Source organism: Lagopus muta, chromosome 9 (genome assembly GCF_023343835.1).
Source record: "Lagopus muta isolate bLagMut1 chromosome 9, bLagMut1 primary, whole genome shotgun sequence".
NCBI classification, from domain to species: Eukaryota; Metazoa; Chordata; class Aves; order Galliformes; family Phasianidae; genus Lagopus; species Lagopus muta.
Genome location: NC_064441.1, coordinates 15,930,337 through 15,950,245, shown reverse-complemented (window position 1 = coordinate 15,950,245; position 19,909 = coordinate 15,930,337). Strand labels below are relative to the sequence as shown.

The window sequence follows — 19,909 nt, the reverse complement described above, 5'->3', positions numbered from 1 at the left end:
TCATGTGAATATACAAATAAGAGGCATATATAAATAAATGATACAGATAAAGCTATAAAGTAAAAGAACAGTGTAAGAAGTTGCCTTTTCCAGTTACTGTTAGCTGAAGAGAATGCAGTGGGTATGTAGCATACTCATTCATTTTGTGAATTCCTACTCACCTAATAATTAGGTTAATTTATCAAAAACAGCCTGTGAAGTTCATAGCTTACAATTTACTATGATTTCTTTAAAAAGTTGTCAACTCATTGTTTATAGTAAGAATAAATCATAGAAAGACACCAAACCTGATCTGCTATCTGTGAATGCAGTTAATGCCTTTCCAAAATTATACATGCTGCCACACCACAGTGTAATGATATTCTGTGACTGCTAGCAACAACAGAAAGTTCACATGAGATTGTAGGGGAACATCTGAGCTCCAAAACAAGCTCTGCAGTATGCTGTGTCTTCCTTACCTTCAGTCGCCTTGATTGTATATCCATTCTCTCCATTTGGTGGTACTTCCAGAAGCTGCATGACTCTATCCAGCAAACCATGGATAATCTCAAACCCAGGGCTCTTGTTGTAATAAATAGCACACAAATGCCTGTAGTTTCTTGCACCTACATCTGAAAAGAAGGAAGTAGTTGTTATCTGGCAGGCTTCATCATACTTCCAGCCTTGCCTTTTGCAGCAATTTTTTTCCCTGCTATTACACTGAGGGTACTTGTAGCTGAAAGGAGAAATGAGTATGCAAAATAGTATTTGCTGCACCTACTGTGATCTGAGGAAATGATGGGATTTCCTTAGCTCACTATGTCAAACAATCAGAAATGTAGATTTAAGGTACCTTACGTCTTGTGAAGCAAATACAGTTGTTAAATAAAAAGAAAATGGTCAGACAATGACAAGTGCCAAGCATATAGCTAAGTGCTAAAGAGAGTTGCAGCTGCACCTGCAGTCTGAGCTGCACTGCCACGCAGCTCTGCATATAAGTACCAGGGCTGAGGATGTCAGTACCTCAGGCCTTGAGATAGCTCTTTTCTACTGGGATTAATCATTCACTGCTGCATTCAATAGAAGCATTAGTGGATGCAAAAACCAGCAGGGGCCAAGCTTCAAACAACACAAGGAGTAGGTGTTTTCAGACATCACCTAGTTAAGCAGTGAATGCTCATAGGGAGAAATCTATTACGTGCTGCTGAATCCAAAGCATCACATTTGAATCAGTAAGTCTCTGAGGTATAAATGACTGGAGAATGGGGAGTATTACATATGCTTACTAAATTTTGTGCTTTTCCCTTGACAAACATGTCTAGCTATTGTTACAGGCAGGACATTAGGCTAAGTGAGCCTCAGGTCTGATCCACTATAGCTGATCTTTGAGATACAGTAAGCTTAATCACAAGCGGAAACTTGAGCGTTCACTGGGTGTTTCCTAAACTGCGAATATCAACTACATAAGCAATCTATATCTTGCTTATTTGGTCCAACTGACCATTTAATAACAGAAATCTATCAATAACTAAGCAGGAAAACTTTTACCAAGTGACTAGGGACAAGGATTTTAAAGAAACATGAAATAGAGGAGCAAGAGCCTATGTGAAAGAGCAGCCTTTTTGAGCCAAAAGTCATTCAGAACTCCGAGAGCAGCAGCTTGGCAATACAGCCACAGGTTGTCTTGTGAGTTCTCCTGCTGAACTTACTGCAGCTGTAACCTTTTAGTGTCATAATGATAATTTGCAGTATTAAACAATGGAGAATTCAGTTCTGAAGACTTAATTAAAAAAATGCTATAAGAACAGCAAAGGTTACAGAGAAAATATCAGTAAATGCAGCATCTGATTTCTGTTCTCTAAGCACTCTGACCGCTCAGTTATATTATTATGTCTCTGTTTCCCAACTCAAATAAGATGCTAGACAGTAATACACAGTCATGAGTAGTGGCTAATCTGTTTTCATGTTGTACTGTGCAGCAGAAAAGAAAATGTTCTCCCTTTTCCATTTGTTGCTAGGAAAGCAAGCTTTATGTGCTAGGCATTCAGTAGGATGTATTTATTTTTTTTCTTGCTATGCTACCAGAATTTCTGCAACTATCTGAATTTTACTTTGTATTTGAAGTCAGTGGTCTTCAGAACACTATTCTTAACTAAATCATCAGATAGAAATGTGATAAATCTTACACCTCCTGATTTCAAGCCAACTGTTAAGATCTTCAGTAAAGGACAAGCTGTATTTTGAAGCATTCCAAAAAGTTGCACTACAGAACTTATTTCTTTAGAGTTACACTATGGCACAAGAATTGCATTCACTACAGATGGCAGGAGAAGCATTAAGAACTGTGTGCAAAAGCTGGCGGCTGTTAGAAATGCTTCAGTTCTTTATAACTCACTTGAGAGATCTCTTGTGTCATGCCATGAAGCAATTCTATTTTTTAAATCAGCTTGCCAAGTATGTCAACTTAAATTACATATATATATTTCTGAGACTTCAAAGCACTTCCTGGAGATCCTACTGAAAAACAACCCAAAGGATGGGCAGCTGGTCTGGAGTACGTGAGCCAAAAGAGCACAGAGGAAGGCAGAGCTGTGCTGTACACTGCCCTCTTCCAAATCAGGGATGTTTCAGGAAAATATGTTCATCTGCAAGGGGGCACCTGCTCATTTGAACCTGGATTTTTGTGTAATTTCTGCACGTAATTAACACTTACAGATTGAGACAGGAAAACTGCTCTGAAATATGGCATCAGCCATGTATGCTGCCATGAGCTTGCTTGGTTCTACAAGATCACCAGTCAGAGGTGATGTTTTTGATGGATTTATTTCTCTTCTTGTGGTAGGAGGGAGAAAGGCACTCTAGGTTAGGTATAGTGGTGCAAGGTGATGGCTTACATGCTGAACTTGCATTACTGCTTTACTAGAGATGATTATCTAGAGTTACAACACTACAAATGCTGTGTAACATACTCAAAATCAGCACATTTCTCTTGTCTTGAGAAGAAACATTTCTGCTCATGTTTGGTTCTGTTTAGCAACATCAAATCTGGCGCACGTTATGCCAATTTAATATGTCAAGCCTTTCTGCCAGATATGTCTGAAGAGAAATACGTTCTGTTCACCTTGGTAAGATTAAATTCTGTGTCAGCAGGTATTTTATTAAAAACCAGTGTGTTTAAAAGCTAGGTTTGTTCACACATGAATGACTGCAAGATGCCGTTTCGAATATAGTTAACGTCAGTACTCTTTTGACTCATGCTTCTTACATTATTAATTGGAAATTCTGCATGCCAAAATCATGAAATAATAAAATTAAATTAGTCAGTCTGATGACATAAGTCTTCTGCAGGAAATCTCATTCCATATGTGAGAGGGCAATCCCACATTTTGCAGTGTTTACAGTTAGCCGTTATTTCTTTCTCTCCTTCCTTTTCAAACCATTTATGATGCAAGCTTAATTTCAGAAGCGAGTTTGAGAAAGACAGCAGTTATTCTCAACACATCACTAAAAACAGTTTCAGATATTGGTCACAGTCTGCAGGCGCTCAACCTGTGAGAGAGCTGCCCAAGAGCCAGGGCCACAAAGCTTCTGCCTAAACAGTGTTGCTCTTTCATTTGCTGCAATAACTCCCAACTACATGAAGTACACTACAGAATCAGCCTCTAAAGCTGTGAAACAGCTACCTGAATAAATGATACTTTCAAAAGCTACAATTAACGTGCACAGAATAAAAGCAATCGAGCTTGCAAATTTTATAGTCAGGTAACTACGCTCCTTCTTTCAAGATAAACAGCCCACTCTTGGTTCTGAAGAATGCTAATGCTATTCTGCTATCTGTACCAAGTTTTTGTGCTGTAACAACTCCTTGCTCAGCAAGGAATGAGCTGCACCACCAAACTGTTTGTGTTTGAATTGAAAATAACTAAGTAAATCAACATGCTTTCCTAAAACTGCTTATTTAGCTTGGCACAGCTGCGTTTTCTCCTCTAAAACAGTAATCTGCTGTTAAATTCATCACCAAAGCAATTCTCTTGACATTTCTCTTATGCCTTACATAAACCTTTGTTTTGCAGATTCCAAATACCTTAAACACAACCATTAAAGTCTGAAACCAGATAAGGAAACAACAAAACCAATTCTGTTGCTGAACTCAAAGTCATGCCAGCCTTTTCCACCAAGAAGCAAAACTTAATCCTGAGTTATAACTTGTCATGTAAGCACATACTCCCAGAATTTGCAGCTGTAAGTTTTTTTTCCCACTAATATAACCTATAAGAAGAAATGAATTGATATATTTCTTAAATCTTTTATACATTTTCCAGATAAACAAGTTAATCTGAAATTTTGATACTGTACAGTGAAATCAGTGCACAAATACCACATCACACAAGCAGGCTTTCACTGAAGTTTTTGAAGAGTGAACTGCTGCTGTTGCTGCTTCATGTAATTAATGATGCAGAGCAATTCAAAGGCAGCCATGCTTTCTTAGCATAGTTGGATGAAAACAAAAGATAAGCAAAATCTTTTCGTAGCTGATTGGGCAAATCTTAGCCTGTTGGGCTTTTTGCTTATTTATACATAGACTTTCTCTGTTCTTTATCGTATATGTGCTACAAGTCTAATTCTTTGTATTGGTTGTCAGTATTCCTGAACACTTTTGGGAAACAAATACAACTAACACTGTTCAAAGGTGATGAAGAAGGGATTCATTTTAAGATATCAAATTGCACTGATTCCCAAGTTTTTCCTGAGTTACAGCTCTCCAGATTAGAATCAGTCTCCAAGTATAGCTTGCCCTTCACTGACTACAGATGTACTGCTTCTTAGTTGGCAGTGCTGCACATCTTGAAGACTGCAGCCATTGAAACAGGCTTCAGCACCGTAATAGCAGTGTGCTTCCAGTACTGACTAGTCTCCAAGGTTTGTACCACTTGGAAAAATTACTAGTAGGGAATTTCTCATGAACTATGCCTCCAATACAAATGCAAAAGAGTACTGAAGTAAGAGCAAGTCAAAATGAGTGAATCAATATGAGCTGCTTATGGGTTTTTTTTGCTGCAAAATTGCCTTGCACCTATTCCACATATTCACAATTATCCTTGAGTCATGCTCAGGACTAACAGCTGGAGCAGCTCTTGAAATTTGGATGCTAAATCCTCTGGCAGCTGCACTGTGTGTACCCTATGACTGATAAACAGTGTAAACAGCACTGCTAGTGAAGATGCAGGACAGCTATCAAGACTTGAACTGTAAGCGATAATGGCAAATCAAGCTCAGCTCCTATCCTTCAGTTGCTGCACCAGTCAGTGGTGCAGACGTATTCATCTTGAACATACCTGGGGTCCCCATCATGCTGACTGCACTGCAGTTCTTGAGGTCATTCCACTTGCTTCTTTAAAAAGTTGGGTCTATTTTCATATTTCTCATTCTAATGGAAACACCTATTTTCTCCCTGCACAGCTGCAGCCTTAACTGGTTACTCAAATAATTTCTGAAATTAATCTGGATCTACGATCCTTTCAAAGAGGAAAATTTTTAGCAACTTTTGAAATTACAAACGCTGAGGAGACTTCTCTTACCTTTAGTAAGATCTTTGACCACAATGTCCGAAATCTCAAAGAGTTTCAAAGGCAAGGGCATCTTCCGGTTAGCAGCTATGGTTTTCAGCAGACCAGGAAGGAGGGTTGTGCGTGCCACCTGCAGGACAAACGTGGATGCTGCAGGTGAATGACCTTCCAAAATAGCCAACAGTACACCTTTCTAAGTTTTGGTTTGCTCATTTCAAACAAGAATTCAACAGTAGTGAGATGCCAATACTGTGCTGACCTATTATGTTTGAATGTCTTTGTTTTAGAATTATTAAACCTGAAACAATATATTTTTGCACGTGTCTGTAAGAGTATATACAAGCTTAGGAACAGACAACATCTCACAGATGCCAGACTGCAGTCCAGGGAGGAAAAGCCATACACAAAGAATGAAAACCAAAAGAAACCCTTACAGTTTAATCCTGCTTATGCAAAAGGTAAATGTAAAGTTTTATTTTGGAAATATTAAATACTATTTGAAATATTATCTTGATACATCCTAATATTAAACAATGATACAGGCAGAAAAGAAGTGAGATATACATATCCATCTTGCAGCTGTGGAAGACCTGAAATATGTAAACAACATATGCAAAGTGCAGGTACAGGCAGGAGGCATGTTATTATTTTAAAGTTACATTCCTTATTTTCTGTGGAACTACCTGAATGGAGAGAAAAGGACACTTTGTTTTTTCAGATTGGCAGTCTTATTTAGTCAAACTGCTGTGAAAAAGATGGAAGTGACTGAATACTTCTTGACTGCTGGTGAGAAGTTATCATGTACTCAGCCATAATAACTTCTCATCATGCAGCATTCCTATTTGTTCCTCTCTTTTTAACTACCCAATAAAGGCTTGAAGGTGTACACTCAGAGCAGCCCTTGGCATCATTTTGCTTTTGTCACAGCAAGGCCTGTGTTCTCTGAAGAACAGGAAACTGAAATTATACCGGGCTAGTGGGGCTGACGCTTTTCTGATCTTGTTTATGCTCAGTATCTTTTATGTTTGTGGTACATTCTATATTGGTCAGTTGTAATTACCATGCCAAATAATACATACAAACAGGGAATAATAGTCAAAATATCATACAACAGTGTCTTATGTAACTATTTAGTTGTGGTAGTGAACAGAAAATACATGAAGTTACCCCCAAATTATGTTCCAGACTATCAGATAAGCAGAATGTTTGTACTAACAGAGAAAAGACTTCAGCATTTTAGATGCTCAGAGAAATGAGACTTATGTGAATCTTTGTGTGTGGGTTGGGGGGGAGTGGTTGGGGGGTTTCACATAATTAAGATCCCAGACTACTGAAATTTTCCTGAGCCTTCCTATGAAGTGTTTCCCTTTGAATCTCTTAGATTAGACACATGAATATGACTCAATTGCTTTCAATTTATTTTACAGATCTCATAATGTAAAGTCACCTTGCCTATAAGCTAAAGAAAGCATTTAAAAAAAAAAAACAACCTGCAAACAAAAAAGAAATTTATAATCTCTAGAAGTAAAATATAATATCAATTTTCAGTAAAAAAAAGAGCTATAACAATATTTTTAAAAACATCTTTTTTATTGAGAGCTTGAAGTTCAAAAATTGCCCAGCCTAATATCTCCATTTTTACTAACCAGCTTTTCTAAATGCAGGAGCTGTTCAAAAACCTAGGTGGAATTTTCTGCAATAAGACAGCTCACTTTTGCCAGATGCCATCACATTAAATATGGTACTTTGCTTCCTTGAAAAGGTAATAGCATTTCACACTGAATAAGGTCTTTCTCAGTCAAGGAGTAACAGAATATGACTGTTAGCAAATGTAGCATGTAAACATACACTCTCTTTACTGCTCTGAAAAGTAGCTTTATAGTTTATAAATGTTATTTCCTATTAGCTTCTTTCTTTCCTCTTTGTACAGAGACTGTATGACAAATCTGACCTGAATTAAGTTACCTCACCTGAAATTCTGCAGTTTTGGGGTTTGCTATGTGCACTGCATTTGTAGCAGAGATATCCATGCCAAGTTTGTCTGCAATGTCTTCTGTAGAACACTGGGAGGAAGAGACAGCAAAAAGAAAAGGAAAAAAAGTCAAGTAGTTCAATGAGACAGTGAACCAATGGTGAACCAGGTAACAAGAATGAACAATACAGCACAGCAGTAGCTCTGATGCCCTCGTACAACACCCTCTTTTGATACAAATTAGACCTGAGCTTTAAGACATTGTAGGCAAACTGGTTTATCTACAAAAGTTAATTACTAAGCAAAATAAAGGCAGTTTTAAAGTGTTTATTTAAGCTTCTGTCAGAGATGGCTGTCTGTTTAAAGCAGAGGCTCAGGTTCTGCCTTCTGACTTGCAGTTAAAATCTGATTCTGAAAATAGTTTAAAAAAAAAATTGTCAAAGGAATGGCATTCAAGCTTCAAAAGAAAACAAGGCCTTGGGGGCTACTTAAGGAAAGTAAAGTACTACCTAAAAAAAGCCAAAACAGGATATGGCAAAGCCTTCAACTTTCACAACTGTGTAAGATTCTCATTTCTCACTTTTTTTTAAACGTGTGATCTTTCTAAAGCTGTTACTCTCAAGCTGTACTTCTAAGGAAGCAGTATAGGTGCACATTATCAGGCTCAGATTATGTCTGTACACATACAGCAACAAATGCTAAGAGCCACACTGCAGATTTCCAGAATTTATTGCTTCATTAATGTACTAAGAAACCAATAGCAAGCTAGGATGTGGGGATTTGATAGGACTGCAGTCTCCCAAGTGTTCCCTTTGCACTGGCGGTGCCTGAGTGTGTTGACAGACCAAACGTGAGGAAAGTGAGCAGATGGTACCATCTGAAAAAGCAGATTACCAAATTAAAATAAAAAAATAAATAAATTGAATGAACGCTGACTTTAGGAGGAGAAAATTGTGTTCAAGTTTTCACGTGTGTATCTAAACAGCACGTTACTATGATGTAACTAAGTGCATCTGGGCTAAATCAGAGGCACTCCCAGAAAGCACTGCTACTCTGTGGGCAACAATGTAGGGTTCAAAGCAAGAACAGGATGACATGCATAAATATGTAAGCAGTACTTGGCACACAGCGCTGGGCTACAGAATGCTGGAGCATAACTGCTATTTGTCACAGGCCTCACTGATGCTTGAATGAAGTGTTGGTGACCCAGTCACCAGGTACTTAATGTGATAAAATGAAACACTGTTTGTTCAAAATTCTGCTGTGGAAGTTAAAAAGGTTCCCTTTGTACTGATACAACACAGTCAATGTTTTTAAAGCATCCTTACTGTTCAGTGCTGGAAAAAAATATGTATAACTTAGTGTACAAGCAAGAGCCTACAAAAGTTTGAACTTGTCATACACAGCATTTTCCCAACATGGCACTACTGCAGGTAGTCTGAATATCTTTGTCAGATACCAGCACCACAGGAGGTAATACTAGATATTATCCTTCTTTCTTAAATGAGTAACATCTAACAAACAACAAAATATTAAAACTGCAATATATTTTGCAGGCTTTAGAGTTAACTCCACTGCTTGCAGATGAAGCTCTATAAAATGTGTAGGTGCTAATTTTATTTGATCTCTTTGGACTACCAACTTTGGTTGCAGTACCTGAACTAATCCATGCAAGCATTTTGCGAGGCTGTGTCACTGTATCTTAAAGCCTTTGGGTATATTATCAAGACCTCATCAGTGATCCCTTGGTCTGCACTGTAAGCCTTACAGGGATTCTTAAAATAAACTCTTTGAATTACATATTGACCAGGTACCTAATGCAATCGTGAGCAGGTGACAATATTGGGAAGAGGCAAATAGAAACAGTGTGATCTCTGAAGTGCAGCAGTATCCACCAGAAATCACTACATTTTGATGATATCTTTCAGACTATCAAACTATGATGAATTTTGAATCTGCTGATGGAAGTTTCTAAAGACTTGCTGTCTTACAATTTCATACTATCAAGTTAAACAAAAACAGTACTTCAGCACTATTTTTGCCTCTGTACTTAGAATTGCATGCCACATTAGCAGTGACTCATTGAATTTATCTGACCTAGAAACTCATAAAATATTACACTACAATTCCAAAGCATTAGCAAATAATTACATGCCAAAACAGTAACAGATAATATGGGTACATTCATACAGGGAAATAGTCACTGTTGTTTCAACGTGCAACTTAAAAAAAATGAAAACAATATAATATACCAGAGCAAAAGTGAGTGCTTCAGTGAATCCAGCAGCTGCCAAGTCCAGTCTCAGAAGTTCTGTGAGCTTATTGAGAGGAAGCTAAAATGAAACAAAACACACTTTTCAACTTCAATCTAAAAATGCTTTTCTACTCTTTCCCGGGGTGATTCTGCCTGTTATGTTACAGAGAACTCACTTGGGAGGTACTCTGTGTGCTTAAAATATTTTTGAAAGCATCAGCCGGTTGCCTTTAGGTTTGCCTGAGGAAATGAATCTCCCAATTAGAGATTTAATATGGGCTCCCTGCTTAAACCCTGTCTTTTTTCAAGTACCAGCAACCACTGGTCTTGGACTTATTCAAATCAGCGGGGCATCTGTTTTGTATCCCATCCATGGTAAATACTTCTCAAGGCAAAGCATGTCAAAATATTTAATTCCTAGGTTCTGTTTTCCCCAAAGCCCTTCTGGCATGCACTGGTCGTTCACTGACAACAGAGCGCTTATTTGAAGGGCAATCTTACTTGATTAGCTATGGTGTACGTTTTCGGAATAACCATCTGAATGTTGTTATAACCATAAGCTATTGCTGCATCTTCTACGATATCACACGCATGGATAACGTCCGCTCTGGTAGGAGGGATTTCAATCTCTATATTGTTCCCGTTCCCTGTGATGTGTGAGCTCAAACACATCCTAGTCAGCAGCTTTGCAAGGCTTGATGGAGTTTCACTGAAACAAAGCAAGAGTAGTAATTTACAGGTCTTAGACTATACTGTTGGTTTTTTTAGTTTGGTTTTTTTTAAAGTAATCAGTGTTTCTGCTATGTTGCCTCAATTCCTGGATAATCTCTGAAGTGCTTTATAGACTGTACAGAAACTGAGTATGCCATCAGATCCAGCTCAGATTCTGACTCAAACTGTCATTTTTATTTTACAACAGTGTGTGAGGCCAAAGAGAATGACTTACATTTACTGAAAAGAGAGGTCGTCCTACAAAACTGACTGTCTTGCCCAAGTTAACCTCTGAATTTCTGCTAAATTAAAAATCACACTGTAAACATCTCTCAAACAATGCAATAACCAACATTTTCAGGTATCTTTTTTGTGATTAATGCTTGAGTGGAAAAAAAAAATTAAGAAGTTGTTATTTGCAGTAACACACCTGATTCCTAATTTCTTGTTAATGAGTTCAGGCTTCACCTTTTCCTTTCGGTAAGCCAGTTCCTAGAAAGAAAGGCAAAGCTTTTCAGCATACACAACACTGGCCATTTCTAAGGTTCAGTTTTGACACCATTTAACTTCTTCTAATTACGATACCGAAATAATGTCCACAAATGACAAGTATGGAACATTAGGTCAATCTCAACATTTTAAGATAAAACTGTTCTTGCAAATAACATTATTGTACATAATGCAAAAGCTGTTCTCATTTAAACTAGAAGTCAGAATGCAGCATGAAATCCTTGTTATTGAAACTTCCGATAACTTCAGATACATGCAAGTAACTGAGTTTCTGATAGTTTCTAGTTACCAGTTCATCTTAAGTCAAAGCCCTAAAGCAATAATGGTCATGCAAAAGGCAGCACAGTCTCGTATAGATCATATGACTTTACAAAGAAAAGGAAAAAAAAAAACTTGTTCCCTCTGTATTGGCACAGAAATATCTTGTTATTTTACCTAGGAAGTATGTAATGCATCTAAGAAAGTTGTTTTGTATGTATACATTTAGTGCTTCTAAATTTGATTAAAAGACCAAATCTCTAAAAACCCTTAGCATCCAAAACTGCAGCAATTTATTTGCGCTGTTTTATGCAGGGAAACTGTACTGGTTAATGCAGATACTTTTGTTTTGTTGGATGTCTCTTCTAGCTTCTAGGTCTTGCCTCTGAAGATAGAAAAAGTGTAAGAAAAAAAAAAGGGTTTCTCCCTAATTAATTTGTACTCACTTGAGACCATTTTATGAACCTAATCAGACCTATTTGTTCTCAGTCATGTTCAAGAAACAGGAAGAATTGCTTTATTTTAACTTAAAAAAGTAAGCCTTCATTGCTGCACAAAGGTATGCCTCGCACTCTGAATGCAGGCAAATCTGCACTTAAATATTTATCGTGCAGCACGTTGACTTAAATAGCTGGAATCTATAAAATGAAGGACTGAAAAATCCAGGATTAAAAGGCTATTTTATTCAATGGCATTAAAGATTCCAGATGTGATAAGTCTGTTACGCTGAGGCTGATTTCAGTTGTCCAGTGATTTAAGCCTCCTTCTGCATTCACATTTCCTGACTTGGAACAGGTAGGCTTTAGACACAGACTTTTGATAGCCATCTTTACTGTTTCTGAGAATGTCTGTATCAAAACTCTAATCCACATCACCACTCATAACTTTAAACCCTAGCCTTCTTTCTTGAGCACCAGAATAAATGAGACTGTTCTCAGCCTTATCATAAATTAGCAGTGCTTCAGAGTGAATTTTCGAGATAAGGAGAAACTGAGACTCTATGTTATTTTCCTTGTGGGGTTAAAGAAGGCCCTGACTTACTCTTCACCTCTGCAGAAAAAGAAGACAATGTCATTCTTACACTTTGTGTAAATAAACTCCTTTCCCCAGTGACAACGAGACTCCCTTACCGGATAGATGTGAATCTTCCCATTAGGATAAATTACTTCTACTGCTTCAACACTGTAAGAGATATAAAAACAGAACTAAAAACACTTCTAAAATGTGGCAGAAGTGCAATGTCTTTCTGACTCCAAATTTATACTCACGTGAATTGCTTCTCACAGTATTCACTAAACATCGCAACTATGATATCAAGAACAATTTTTGCCTACAAAATAAAGATGATAACCACATTGAAATCTGTCCTCCACTTTGGGCTAAAGCAGACAAAATATCATAACAAAGAGGGGAAAAATTCGTTATATTCTCTTCATTCTATTCTACTTAAAAATTTCGCATCTAAAATACCAGGCTGCATTTTAAGAGATGCTTTGCTTCTGCTGCAAAGATGGTACTCAAAACCCTGATAACTGGAGATCTTTGGTTTTCAAGGCTCTAAAGCATTTACACATTTTTGCTAAACTGTTCTGAAGATACTGGTTGGAACTGCGTCTTCCAAACCTTTAATCTTATTACTTCATTGAAGCCAACAGGTTGTGCACTGTTTAAAAACATATTGTTGCAAATGAGGCTACATTGGCATCTTTTGTTCTATGCCTGAAGTATTTGAAGTTAGCATAACAGAACACAATCATGAGATTTTAATCAAACTCTTCATCTACAAGACTTGCTTTAAGATGCCTCGCATGATAATTTCCTTTGTGAAAAGAAACCAACACTATTTTTGTATTTACTATCAAAGTAAGCAGTAGCAAGCAGTTATTTTTGAGTTTCCTTAGAAGCCATATCACAACATGCAAATTTCTGTCATTAATGAACCATTGTGTAGTAGGATAAATTAAAAGAACTTTTGTTCTTGAGCGTCAACGTACACATTTTAGGGAAACTATCAATGAATGCACAACCTACATTCCAGAACAGGCAATTATACCTGCTAGGCTTTCATGCTTTGGTGCTGAGTTGCAGAATTTGCATATAGAAAGACTTCCAGTTGACAGTTATTTGCACAGCATCCCTGCTTGAAAAAGATAACTAAGAAGAAAAATTGCTTTCTCCCTTTCCACAGCCCAGATTTTAATTATTCTTCACGACAAATATTTTGGCAAAATGAGCAGTCTTAATTAATTCCATTCTTTTTCCAAATCTTAAAGACTTTGGAAAGCGTTCAAAAACAAAAATAAACCTAGTTTACTTTTTTTTAATATACGTAAGCTGAAAGCTTGGTGTCAACATGAAGATACAGTAAAAACAAAACCTGCAGAAAACACACCACCACCTGTAAAGCACAACTAAAACTGTACTGAGGGAAGTCCACACAGCCCCACAGCTTGTCCTGCCCTTTTGAAATGGACAGTCTGCTCCATAAAACAAACACTCATCTACTGTAGGTCTTTGTACTAGAGCATTGTTGTCCCTTTGGGATAACAATGACGTTACAGCATATCAAAAGCAGAAAAGATTAATTTACCTTTGTCATGTCTGTGCCTGTACATTCAATAAATACATTTCTGGTTTTTAGGCTTATTTTTGAATGATCTCCTAAAACATGTGAAGACAATAGCATGTTAAGAAACGTTGTTACTTTTCCTGCAGTGTCAATGATATTGACTGATTTTGTATTTCAAAATGACCATCATCACCATCTTCCCCAGCTTAAAAGCTACTATGTCTGCTGCATCAACAATCACACCATTCTTACCAGAGTAGCAGGGCTTTTTATTTTGAAACTTATAAATCAAAAAGAGCAAAAATACAACACATTCTAACCAGGAAAGGCACACCGGTCTTGCTGACCTGGCTACCCTTGAACACTAGAAAACATAAATCGACAGGGAGTCTCTACTGGCAGTAGAGAAAGCAAACTAGCAGAATCGCAGCCATCTGCTGGTGGCACAGTGGTTCTGCATCTCCCCTTCCCCAGCTTTAGTAGCAGATTGGCATTTGATGTGACATGCATGAGAAAGCAGATAGCAATGAATGTTTCTTAAGAAATGATTTAGACTGATGAAAATCCATAACTACTTTCATTAATAAACAAGACCTCTTGACACTGTCACCTGAGAAACTAGAGGTTTTGTCTATGTAAGTAGTCCAGCATAGGACAGGTTCCTCTTAAGCATGGATTTGCTTTTTGCCTGCACTTGCAATCACAAGGCATACACTGTAGCACATCACTGATGTACTCAAAACTGTTCCTTGTGTGGAACAACATAGAAAATACACTTAGGAGCATCACCTAAAGTGTCTTCCTTGCAAAGTAGATGTGAAGTCCCTCAGAAGTAGATTCCTTACAAAAATGGGGTTCTGTTAGTATATGGTAAACTATCTATTGTGGTTGAGCAGAAATCTGCCTTGTATCACTTGCTAACACTGATGGCCAGTGTGTACACTGAATGAATTTCATTGCCAATAACCATGCTGTGTGAATGTAGTCAGGAGCACCTGAGCTCTCAAGAGTGAAGGATGCTGTACTCCCCTCCCAGCATGCTGTGCTGTATCTCTTTACAACTGAAAAAGACTCAGATCTTCTGGACTCGCTTCAACACCCATAAAATCTTTCTCTTAAGTGCTTGTAGCCAACCAAAAAAAAAAAACAAAAACAATGGCCATATTTACATTTAATTATCTGTTCCTGAAGGAGCAAAAAAATCTGTGTTTAAACTGACAGAAATAAGTGAAACATTTGTAACAGAACAGAATAACCCACATTATGTAACAATGTTTCTATTGGACATCCTGACTCACAAAATAGGAGCAACAGCATAAACGAGTCAGAAATAAACTTACCATTGATGATTGGTGGCATGGACAGAACAACACCATTGCTATCAAAAATGACAGGATAACGTGGCTTGTTTTCAATCAGGTGTAAATAGTGTCGGAGATGGCTGTCAGTCTGGGGAAACAGAGTAATACCACACTTAACATTAGCTCACTTTTGAATTTCCATCCTACCACAGTCCTCAGGTGAGGTATTAAATGGAATTTTTAAAGAAGGTATGATTGGGCTTACAGCTAGATACCTGTAGTGGAAATGCTGACATGGCCTGAAGCAGTGATTGAGCACCTGGTGGGAAGGCAGGGCCAACCCAGGGGAGCTCAGGTGTGTGCAATGTTCATGAGTGACCAGAAGGGGTGCAGCCAGGATGCACCCTTTTCCAGATCTTATTTAAGGGTTGGCAGTGGAGGTGAAAGTATCTCTTGCCAGAGATCTCTGCCTACCTGAGGCCTTCCAAAGGTAAGCAGCTCCTGTCCTTCACCTGGGCTTGTTCTCATTTGCTATAGCCAAGGTCTCTGCCACCCTGCTATTATCATCCCTTTACAGCATTACAGTACCTCTAGCAAAAGCTGCTCACTCTCAGAAGTGGGAAAACTTTTAAATGAGAGAGCTGAAATTTTTCCTTCAGAAACATTAGAAACTATTTCTTTAAGGATTGTCTCAAAGATGCTTAAGGCATGCTACCTAAACTAAGTCTTTGCTCATTGCAACAGTCCTTCCCTTGCCAAATCCATGGGTACCCATCCTTAGTTTATCAGCATTCTCCTTAGAAGCGATAAAAAATTTCATTTAGGTACTTTCAATTGTAGAGTGCTAAACCCTGACACACTTATGCTTGATTCAAAGCTTGCATCTGTTCCAATGATATGGATGTGTATTCTACCAAAAACATAGTTCACTTTTATTCTCTCTGACCTCTTTTTCTCCTAGTTTTCACTAGCCTTTAGTCAGATACTGTTGTAAATTTCTTTTTACTCTGTATGCATGCCCTAATAGTATTGTATATTTTAATTGTAATAGTATCATTTTCAAATACTAACTAATTTGGAAATAAGTGTATTTCCAAATACAGTAATTATTATAAAATTAGACCTAAATTATAAAAGATCCTAAAATCTAGGATCTTTTCTTAATGTTTTCCTGATCTCAAGAGAATGCTGGGCAAGATGATGCCAAACTTTAAGTGCGTCTTTCACACAGCTATAGTTGCCTAATATGTAGCTGGGTAAGTAATTCAACATAGCCATCAAGCTGGCCCAATTGAAACAACATTTTAAAGTTTGGTATTATTTACACCTACTTTCTTTTCAGCTTTGTACAAAGAGTATCTTACCAGTGTAGGCAAGAACGTAACCCTTTTATAATATTATGAAAAGTAACCTTTGTGTTGATGAATCAGTGGAGTTTAACATCAAGACTGCTATTTTAAGAGTTACATTTAGGCTCTGAGCACTGTGATGTATCTTTCATGAGCAACACAAATTAAGTATTACCATGCACTTATCACGTGCACTGGCTGAAGCTACAGAAGATGGCTTGGCTGTGCTCTACTTGTAAGAGCAACCCTTACATGCAAGGCTATTAGATGTTAATTTTGGAAACATTTTTCCTTTACTTAGCACAGTAACGCTGAAAAATCCCACTTACCCTATACAGATCCATAATTTGTGAAGCTGTGTACTCCTGTGATTGGTTCAAGGGCTTGAATTTAATTTCAGAAGGTGCTTTAGCTGTATAAGTGAATGGACCAGAAATGGCGTCCAAGTCATGGGTACCTATTGCTACTAATGCTCTTCTCCTAGAAAGAAAGACAAAATAATGATTTCACTAGTAACTTTTGGAGTTCCTTTGAGACAGCAACTTATGATACTCTGTATCTGAGAGCAGATAGAAATGGACAAAGAAATGAGAAGGAGCAAGAAGGAGTGGCTATGATGTATTTTCTTTAGTATGAACCTAATATATAATGCATTTCCACAACAGGGCAGTGAAATCTTAATATAAAATCAAATCATGCTCATGTACTACGTGGTATTTGAAATTTAAGCACTAACCTGCAAATATTTTGGTGCAGCTTCTCTTGGAGGTCAATGAAACTGTCGTAACGTTCTTTGGTGAAAGTTATGTTACGAAGGACTGCAGCTACAGCATGAGGACGGATTTTGACAGTCTGCAATTTGCAACAGCAACAGATTATAAATTTTGAATACAAAAGACACAAGAACTGATTTTTTTTTTTTTTTTTTTTTTTTTTTTTTTTTCCCTTTCTGTTTTTCTTTTCAGTGGAGTAGCAATCAAAAGGAAAAATTCTGGAAATGTGGTAGAATTCAAGGGGAAACAAAATCAAACAAAAAACTTAAAGTCTGGCACAGTCCAGAAAGTAAATGCAATACAAATGTCTGAAGCTTTGAGCTGATCTGCAATTAGGTTCACCCAGAATAATTTGCTTGTTGTTCCTTTCCTTTGTAGTCCCTAAAAATAAATCATACTGAGTAGAGGCATTAAAGTTTCTTTAGATCTTGTTCTGCAAGTAAGATTTCTGGTCTCGCTGCAGTCATAAAATTGCTACTGATACATCTTTGTGGTTCAGAAACTTTCAATAAATATACAGTGGGGCAGTAAACACTTTTACCTCTTCAGTGATAATCAGCTTCTGACCTTCACCTTTAGCTGGTATTATCTTTTCATACCTAGGGAGATTTATCCTAGAATAAAGATAGTAATAAATATGTAACTAACGGACAGAATATGTGCAAAATTCAGAAAGCTTTCTAGAAGTGCAAGAGTGACTGCATGTAGAATATTTTCTTGGCAACTGTCCTTGTTTTGGACATTGGAATTCAGGTATGTAGATTATATTTATGATGTGTAAACCTCAAATTTTCTATTGAATGGTAAACACGTAACTAAAATAGAAAGAAAGCTCTCAGGAAGATAAAGTCATAACAGAAATGAAATTATTTATGTTGGTATTTGTAACAGGAGCACAGAGAAGTACTACTGCAGGAGTTCTTCACAGAGGATAAGTCTCAAATGGAATAGCAGTTGAAAAACTTCTAGAACAGATTCAAAATGGAACACTGTTCTAGTTTTATAAGAGTATTTAACAGGTCCTCCTCTGCAGAGGAACAATCACGAAACATACGGACACTAACAAATATACCTGATTTACACATCAGACTGTCCTCAAAACCCAATCATGTGTCAAAGCTGTTCACCAGAAATGGACTCTCATTTAAAGAAATTACCACACACACAGCTGCCTCACTCTGTTACCTTTCTTTAAAGACCTGCAGTCCTCGGACCAGCCCTTCGAGGCAAAGAAGATCATAGCGGTTGGCAGGAACATCGATTTTATAGAGAACAGTCTCAGATGCACCCTCTGCCTTTCCTTCACCTTTCTCCTTACTTATAATGTCTTTTTCGGATGTCTGAAATCAAGCAAAATATGGCTGTTTGTTTTTTTTTTTTTAATCTGAAATATCTTAACATTCACAGCACTATGACAGTGAGATAATAGGGAACAATAGTAAGAGATTTAAAAACATAATTTGGATTTGTATAGCAAATAAGCATGCCAAATACCAAAAGTACTGTAAAAATCAACATTTTTCTCAGATATAAAGATTGTAATCCAGTATATCAAGAGAAAACTTCACTATCAGAATTTGAATTTTGAAAACAGAGATAGAAACACAAGTCTCCAGGCAGGCAGATCCCAGCAGAGAACACTAGACCTTATTTCCTGCTACAGATCAGCAAAGATTTGTAGCATCAGGTCTATTGTGAAATTCAGAACAACATATGATGCTTGGATATCTTTTGATAAGCCTAATTGAAAGAACAATTAATAAGCAAGGACAAAATGTGCTGTACTTCTCAAGACTTATGTGGATACAGACTGTTGAGTCAGCAAACTTTCGCAACTATAGAGCCTGGATTAAAAAAAATACATGAATTGCAACTCAGGTTACTGAATGTCCGGGACAAACATGAACTTGTGGCGCTGCACACAAAAATGTGTACAAAATATGGCCAAAAGTATCTCTCAAAGTGTATCTAATAGATGGCCTATGGCCATCCTTATGCTGCTATCTAAATTGGCCAGAGCCTTAAGAACGGGAGGGACAGAGCCAAACCCCATAAACCATAGCAGTGTGCCACCTCAGGGTCTCTTGTTCCTAAGATGGTAATTTTTTTTATGTTCTTTTTGGATTCAAACCACCTGTGTGTGTCACAGCTGATGACAGTGGTATGTTGTAACAAGAACACAGGGTATGTTATGTTCTCTGGACAGTACTGTGCAGAGAGATATGAGGATGCTTCAGATTGACAAGCCTGCTTCTGTACTGCTGGAGGACTGCAAGTGTAGAAGGGCATGCTGAAGCCCTGCCCGTGTCCCTTTTTGAGAACAGCCCCACGCTCTGGATACATATGGTGCCCTCCAGAAGGCACGGGCTCCATGCTGCCCTGAGGAACTCCCTGCCAGCCGTGTGCCACGGATCTGTACAGACACAAAGGCTGTGCTGCTGCATCTACCCACGGAGCAACAGACCACAGCGCTACTCACAACTTCATCAAGCTCCAAACCGAACTCAAAGCAAAGGTCGTTAAATTCTTCATCGGCTGTGAAGGAAAAAAAAAAAAAAAAAAAAAAAAAAAAAAAAAAAAAAGTGAATTTTTCATTATAAGCACAACTGAGATTCGATTAAACTTTGTGTTTGTTTTGGGCATTTTCAAACGGTCATTTTGAGAAA

General features: G+C 37.6%; 1 protein-coding gene across 1 annotated transcript in view; it reads right to left on the bottom strand.

Moving 5' to 3' along the window:
• The window catches only part of FARSB (phenylalanyl-tRNA synthetase subunit beta), a 32,697-nt gene that overhangs the window by 12,033 nt on the left and 755 nt on the right, over positions 1–19,909 (bottom strand). The window contains exons 2-16 of the mRNA XM_048955612.1: positions 19,723–19,778; positions 18,429–18,583; positions 17,785–17,857; positions 17,207–17,322; positions 16,800–16,950; positions 15,161–15,269; positions 13,842–13,912; positions 12,520–12,581; positions 12,382–12,433; positions 10,914–10,975; positions 10,274–10,481; positions 9,771–9,851; positions 7,517–7,609; positions 5,559–5,676; positions 459–611 (exon numbers count right to left, since the gene is read on the bottom strand). Coding sequence (XP_048811569.1) covers positions 459–611; positions 5,559–5,676; positions 7,517–7,609; positions 9,771–9,851; positions 10,274–10,481; positions 10,914–10,975; positions 12,382–12,433; positions 12,520–12,581; positions 13,842–13,912; positions 15,161–15,269; positions 16,800–16,950; positions 17,207–17,322; positions 17,785–17,857; positions 18,429–18,583; positions 19,723–19,778 — 1,560 coding nt within the window. The remainder of the gene's footprint in view (positions 1–458; positions 612–5,558; positions 5,677–7,516; positions 7,610–9,770; positions 9,852–10,273; positions 10,482–10,913; positions 10,976–12,381; positions 12,434–12,519; positions 12,582–13,841; positions 13,913–15,160; positions 15,270–16,799; positions 16,951–17,206; positions 17,323–17,784; positions 17,858–18,428; positions 18,584–19,722; positions 19,779–19,909) is intronic.